Raw genomic sequence first — 7,816 nt, 5'->3', positions numbered from 1 at the left:
CACACACACACACACACACACACACACAAAGTCACAGCGACTGTAAATGTTGTGAAAAGGTGTTGTGGGAGTTGGTGTTCTGGTGGTCGGTGTTGTGGTGTTGTTGTTGTGGTGGTCTGTGCTGTGGTGCTGTGGTGTTGTGGTGGTTGGTGTTGTGGTGGTTGGTGTTGATCTCTCAGGCCACTTCAGCATAGTCAGCAGCAGCCTTGATCTCTCAGGCCACTTCAGCATAGTCAACAGCCTCGATCTCTCAGGCCACTTCAGCATAGTCAACAGCCTCGATCTCTCAGGCCACTTAAGCATAGTCAGCAGCAGCAGCCTTGATCTCTCAGGCCACTTCAGCAGCAGCCTTGATCTCTCAAGCTACTTCAGCATAGGAGGCAGCAGCCTTGATCTCTCAGGCACTTCAGCAGCAGCCTTGATCTCTCAGGCCACTTCAGCATAGTCGCAGCAGCAGCCTTGATCTCTCAGGCCACTTCAGCATAGGAGTCAGCAGCAGCCTTGATCTCTCAGGCCACTTCAGCATAGTCAACAGCCTCGATCTCTCAGGCCACTTAAGCATAGTCAGCAGCAGCAGCCTTGATCTCTCAGGCCACTTCAGCAGCAGCCTTGATCTCTCAGGCCACTTCAGCATAGTGAGCAGCAGCAATCTTGATCTCTCAGGCCACTTCAGCATAGTCAGCAGCAGCCTTGATCTCTCAGTTCCCCTGACAGCACAGAACACTGAATGTTCAGTGAGTGCTACTGATAGCAGCGGCAGGAGACAAAACAATGACGGCACTTTGTGATGTGTTTAGGGTCTCTGCTAGAGTAGAGATGGTTCTGAAAGCTGTTCTGGGAACAGGCTGGGACCCAGTATGCTAGAGTAGAGATGGTTCTGAAAGCTGTTTTGGGAACAGGCTGGGACCCAGTATGTGTATAATGCTCTTTATTCTTGTATTCTTCTTAGTCTTGAAGTAGAAGAAATTGAGTGCATGCATCTTATGAGGTAACCCAGTGTAATCTGTTACCAGTATAATGATGACCTCAGACTGCCCCAGGTGCTCCTACTATCTCTACAAAGCTTCTCTCTCTATTATCTCTTCAAAGTTAGCTCTACTTCTCTCTCTATTATCTCTACAAAGCTAGCTCTACTTAACATCTCTACAAAGCTAGCTCTACTTAACATCTCTACAAAGCTAACTCTACTTCTCTCTTTATTATCTCTACAAAGCTAGCTCTACTTAAAATCTCTACAAAGCTAGCTCTACTTCTCTCTTTATTATCTCTACAAAGCTAGCTCTACTTAACATCTCTATTATCTCTACAAAGCTAGCTCTACTTCTCTCTCTCTTATCTCTACAAAGCTAGCTCTACTTAACATCTCTATTATCTCTACAAAGCTAGCTCTACTTAACATCAGATCTCTAGCCAACAAATCATTCCCAGTCAATGACACTACAATATCCTACAATTTAGATTTTCAGTTTCTTACGGAGACATGGATTACAGAACTATTGTGAGTGCTACTCATCTGAAGGAGACGTCACCAGTACGTGAGTTTCATGACTACGTGCTGAACTGGTGAGAAAGGAGGAGGAGTAGCTGCTTTATTTAAAGATGCATTCCAGAGCAGAGATCCCACTTGCTCATTTCATTTTTTTTAAATACCTCAGCTTCATATTGTAGGGTGCTCCCAAAACTTTATTTTTAACCAACTAAAGTCCTCCAAGATACTATAAAATGCCATTCTTGATTATTTTGGCATCAGCACAGACTCTATGTGAAGGAGCTCACACTCTCTGTGAAGGAGCTCACACTCTCTGTGAAGGAGCTCAGACTCTCTGTGAAGGAGCTCACACTCTCTGTGAAGGAGCTCACACTCTCTGTGAAAGAGCTCAGACTCTCTGAAGGAGCTCAGACGCTCTGTGAAGGATGTAATAAGTTTGTATGTATAAGACGCTCTGTGAAGGACGTGATTCAGGTCACAGGTGATTATGAGACCTTGCTCTCTCACCGTCTCCTCAAATATCTCCTGGAGAGGAGATGGGGGCCGCACACCAATGATCTTTCAGGCCCTTTTGATCAGGTTTTGAAGTTGTGGTTTGAGTTTTAACGGACAGGTACCCAAACCATGTATTGATGCCACAACGAACAACATAGTGCTTTTATCACCTCCGTGGACCATGAGCCTTTGCAAAAAGTGCAGACGCTGACTGATTTGTAAACAAACATTCTCCACATGCTGAGCCCATTGCAACTGAGAGTCAAAAAGAATACCTAAATACTGATATGTGTGTGTGTGTGTGTGTGTGTGTGTGTGTGTGATCAGCACTCTCCCCATTGATTAAAACTGGGCTGTGGTCACCAACAGACCTGGGAACAAAGATCATTTCTTTGTTTTTTGAAAGGTTTGCCCCTCACACCACTGCACCACCTCTCCTATGTCTGATGTACACACAGCAATGGCTGAATCGTCAGGAAACTAGGTATCATCAGAAAACGTGATAATGTTGTTGTAGTTTGTGTAATGGTTTCTGCAATCATTTGTACATCATGTGAAAAGAGGGGCAGAGCTGACGCAGCCTTGGGGAGCTCCAGGACTTATAACCGGCCTAGTTCTAATACGTATTATTATACTTGTACAAATAATGTTGCAAAATCACAAAGTTTGGTTTTGAACTACTGAAATAATGTTACGTTTTTGTGCCCTTACAGCGAATGTTACAATATGTTATAATTGGCTACATTGTTCAACAGAAAGAACAAGCCCGGTAAATAGTTAGTAATACTTAGTTAGTAAGACTCAACGATATCTATTAAAGACGGAAAAGAGCTTGCAAAGCGCAAAGAAGGTTAACTTTAAGCCACAGTAATCATCCACAATCTCTGCCGGCCCTCATCAAAATAATGAGTGTTCTGTCTGTCCTTGCGTCTGGTTCGTGTCAGAGGGTGGCTGGTATGATGCACATGACTGAATTGTCACTTCTATTTGAGATAAATCTGAAGTAAACTCAGGTTTTGGCTGAAAACGTGGAACACTGTTGAAACAGGCATCTGTTTGATGAGGCCACTATCGTTCTGAAGTTGAGCAGTGTGGGCGTAATGTGCGGGGGCGTAGGGGATGATGGGTGGACACACACTGAGTGTTCCCTCAGATTAAAAGGCAGGTCCATTACCAGGACGACATAATCCCCCCAAATCGCCACCCCCCCCCCCCCCCGGTAAACAGACAGAAATCAGCCCAGACTGGGACTAGGACTCTTACATAATCTCTGACGTCCGCGCACACATAACAGAGCTGGGTGGCCATCTGACGTCCGCGCACACATAACAGAGCTGGGTGGCCATCTGACGGAGGCACGACCAGAGTGAAGCTCATACTCATTGATTAGCTGGAGCTTCAATAGGGGCGGTGTGTGTGCAGCCATTGGCCTCTGCTTCCTGTGTGGGCACCAGCGCCTGGGCAGTGACCACCTCTAGGATGGGGCACCAGCGCCTGGGCAGTGACCACGAGTGACCTGTAGGATGGGGCACCAGCCCTGGGCAAGCAGGCGTGTTGCTCTTAGATCAGTATACATATGGGTGTGTGTGTGTGTGTGTGTGTGTGTGTGTGTGCATGCATGTGTATTTGTGAGTGTGTGTGTGTGTGTGTACATGCATGTGTATTTTTGAGTGTGTGTGTGTGCTCATGCATGTGTATTTGTGAGTGTGTGTGTGTGGTGTGTGTGTGTGTGTGTGTACATGCTTGTGTATTTGTGAGTGTGTGTGTCTGTGTGTGTGTGCTCATGCATGTGTATTTGTGAGTGTGTGTGTGTGTGTGTGTGTGTACATACATGTGTATATGTGAGTGTGTACACCTTTGCCACTGCGTGTGTGTTTGACATTTCTTTGAGGCACCCAGAAGCCTTTGGAGTTCTGAGGCCTGGCAGCCCATGCCTGGCTTTGATGTGTGTGTGTGTGTGTGTGTGTGTGTGTGTGTGTGCGCGTGCGTGTGCGTGTCTTAAGTGGAGACTAGGTGTTTTCACTGTTGTCCTGTTGTGTAATGAGTGTGTCTATGTTTACGCATATATGTGTGTCTAAGTGTGTGTATAAAGTGAAGAGTGTTTGCACTGCTGCTCTGCTACTATGTGTGTACTATGGGGGGGGGGGGGGGAGTGTATATGTTTGTGTGTGTGTGTCTGTGTGTGTTCGTCTGTGTGTGTGGATCCCTTCACTACGGAATTGCTGCCTGTGTAATCTCTGTGTGTGTGTGTTTGTGTGTGTGTGTGTGTGTGTAAAGCGATGAGCGTGTGTGTACAGTGATGATTGAGTGTGTGTGTGTGTGTGTGTGTGTGTGTGTGTGTGTGTGTGTGTACAGTGATGGGTGTGTGTGTGTGTGTGTGTGTGTGTGTGTGTACAGTTTTGAGTGTGTGTGTGTGTGTGTGTGTGTGTGTGTGTGTGTGTGTGCAGTGATGAGTGTGTGTTTCTCCGCTGCTGTGCCCCAGACTGACTCCTCACACAGACAGGAAGTGTCTGATGGATGATTGTGATGATGTCAGGCTGCTTTAGGAGGTGGGTCAGGAGGACCGGAACTGCTCATTGGCTACTGAGCCTTTGACAGTCAGCCTGGAGGGCCAATGACAGCGTGGAGGGAGGGGTTGTTTAGGGGGGCCTCCAGGCCTCGACTAAGCACAGGATGTTCCAGCTGCACCCATCAGCTCACATAAACACGCGCACACACACACACACACACACACACACACACACACACACACACACACACACACACACACACACACACACACACACACACACACACAATGACTTGTTGGAGGGCTTAGCGGTTAGTATCCCTGATCTTGTATGTGCTCATGTGTGCAGTCTGCCAACTCATCAGTGTGTGTGTGTGTGTGTGTGCAGTCTGCCAACTCATCAGAGCCCAAATGGATTACATGGTGCTGGACGGGACTCAATGTGGAGATCTGGGACACACAGTCAACTGATGGTGTGTGTGTGTGTGTGTGTGTGTGTGTGTGTGCTGATTTTGTGTGGCCCTTGTGCATTCATTCCACTGGAAACCAGTACTAGGGCACCAGTGTCATCATATCCACACAGCTGCACAATCACTGATGACACACGCGCACGCGCACACACACACACACACACACACACACACACACACACACACACACACACACACACACACACAGACACAGACACAGACACACACACAACCCAGTTACTAGACTGTGTTCATATGGCACCTTTTCTACTATGAAGCTCGAAGTGGGGATGTTCATGGCTGCCCTCCCCCAGTGGCAGGTTGGGGTTGGAGAGGCTTAGAACCAGGCCTGAGGAACCAGGAGAACCAGGACTGTCCAGATGACTGGAAGAGAACCAGGACTGTACAGATGACTAGAAGTGAACTTGAACAGCTGGTAGCCACAGCAGCTGACTCTTATTGAACTCACACACCTCACACACCACACACACACACACACACACACAACACACACACACACACACCACACACAGTCAGTCCTGACCTGCGATCTTGATGTTCATGTGCCCATCCAGCAGCAGGTTCTCGGCCTTGAGGTCGCGGTGAACGATGTGGCGGTTGTGGCAGTACTCTACCGCCGAGAGAATCTGCCAGAACTTCTTCCGAGCCTCAGTCTCACTCAAACGTCCGTGATTGGCCAGGTAGTCTGAGGGGAGGAGCCAAGCAAGAGGTCAGAGGTTAAACAGCCGCAATGATGTCAAGCGGTTCTCTCTCACTCAGCCACACAAACAAACTGCGACGGTCTTTAGCAGCTCTCGCGCCTAAGACATCCGATTTATATTTCACAACAGATTATGGCGATCAAATCCTTAGGTTGTAATCGATGTGTTTACCTAAGTTAACTGCGTGGTTGCTGTGAGAGTTGATGCCCAATTAGTAACGCTAACTATGGTTAGCTTCTGCTCACCCTTACACATACGCTAAGTGACTTGCTTTGGAGTCCGTTATTTTTCGTGTTAGCAGAGGGATAGCAACAGACATATTAGAAATACAATGGGTCTAATGCCTATACAGACATGACATACACACGTTTATTTGAAACGTAGTTACAAAAATGTTGGCAGTGCTAGAGCTAGACAAAAGGCTAGTAATGACTCCCGCGTTTGATATACTTTAACCAGACAGGATTAAGAATATTTTTAAATCTTCACTTCTACAGTTGAATTGTACAACGGCAACATTCCATTCATTCAAAGCAAGACAGCAGAATGTCCTTCAGCAATTTTATAATGTTACATCTGACAGTTTTATAGTTACATTTGACAGTTTTATAATGTTACATTTGACAGTTTTATAAATGTTACATTTGACAGTTTTATAATGTTATCTTTGACAGTTTGAGGAGCAAGTAGGGTAATGTACAAATGAATATCAACACGACAGGTGAGTGGTCAAATGAATATGCACAAACAGCCTTTCTGACTCAGTGACAGTGACAAGTGACAGTGACAGTATTCATTGCTTGACACAGAAAACGCAGAGAATGAACAGACAAAATCTAAAATAAATGGAATGAAAGACAACACAATCTGGTGTCCTCAAACTCAATTAGTCGGTACTAGTAGAGCTGTTGTTGTTGTTGTTTACAGGCATTCTGAAACCCAGAGGGCTGCCAGTAGCCTAGCCACACACATGAGGATATCCTTTACCAACCCCACTTTCACACAAGTCATCTATCAGAACCGACCCTACTCTCACACGGGTCATCTATCAGAACCAACCCACTCTCACCATCTATCAGAACCAACCCACTCTCACACGGGTCATCTATCAGAACCAACCCACTCTCACACCATCTATCAGAACCAACCCACTCTCACACGGGTCATCTATCAGAACCGACCCCACTCTCACACGGGTCATCTAACAGAACCAACTAGGGATGGGCATTCGATTACATTGTCTTAATCGATCGTCAGGAGAATTAACGATCGATTTTCGATTAATCATTAATATTTTTATATTAAAATTCACTATTTATAGGCTATATTAAAATGCAGTGAAAATAGAAAAAACACAGCATGTTTCCTCATTGAGATCTTTATTACAAGATGAACAACTCTTGTGGCAGTTAAACTTACAAGATGGACAACTCTTGTGGCAGTTAAACGGGATCCGCTCAATGGTTACACTTGAAAATATGCGCTGCTGTACTCTTAAGCAGCGGAGCCGACAGCTAGAAGCCAGTGCCGGTAACTGACCCTTGTTTTTTTTTTCTATAACTAATTAATCTCACATTTTGAAATTCATTAATCTAGATTCATCGCGATTAAAAGTTTGTTTTTCTTCTAAAGACTAAATCTTATGAATTAACGAGTAATCACTTCAGACAGCGTGTATTTTAGACACTGTTGTTTAATTGTATTTTTTTTCGTGCTCTCTCGCCGTCATACAAGGAATGTATGCAAGACAATGCCCCTCGACAGTAAATCGGAAGAATTGTCCCCTGAAGCAATTCGAATCACCTCAGTCAGCCCACCGTCTTCAACTATGTTGATGGGCCGACAGTCACTGCTATAGCGTTGGTCACCTTTTCATGGACTGGTCTAGTTATTTTCCTAGAAGTCGTGGAGTGTGGGTTGGCGACCATCTAACCTGGGACTGCTTTCTGTCGGGGGCTTTGCATTAAGGTAATAACTTAAAGACGAGCTGCTTCTGTGATAGCTACATTCAGCTTGACAAATGCTACATACAACTTTAGTTTTGTCGATTGTTCCGTCATTTTGCCTCTTAAACACAAACTTTCTGCCCAACATTCCCTCAGCTCTCTCCATCTTCAACTACCGTCTCGGT

At 45.7% G+C, this 7,816-nt stretch overlaps 1 protein-coding gene across 1 annotated transcript in view; it reads right to left on the bottom strand.

The window, feature by feature from the left end:
• The window catches only part of sik2b (salt-inducible kinase 2b), a 50,851-nt gene that overhangs the window by 23,322 nt on the left and 19,713 nt on the right, over positions 1–7,816 (bottom strand). Inside the window, exon 4 of the mRNA XM_042710327.1 lies at positions 5,500–5,669. Coding sequence (XP_042566261.1) covers positions 5,500–5,669 — 170 coding nt within the window. The remainder of the gene's footprint in view (positions 1–5,499; positions 5,670–7,816) is intronic.

This window comes from Clupea harengus, chromosome 17 (genome assembly GCF_900700415.2).
Source record: "Clupea harengus chromosome 17, Ch_v2.0.2, whole genome shotgun sequence".
Classification (NCBI taxonomy): domain Eukaryota; kingdom Metazoa; phylum Chordata; class Actinopteri; order Clupeiformes; family Clupeidae; genus Clupea; species Clupea harengus.
Note: the sequence above shows the minus strand (reverse complement) of the source record. Positions and strands in the feature narration are given on the sequence as shown.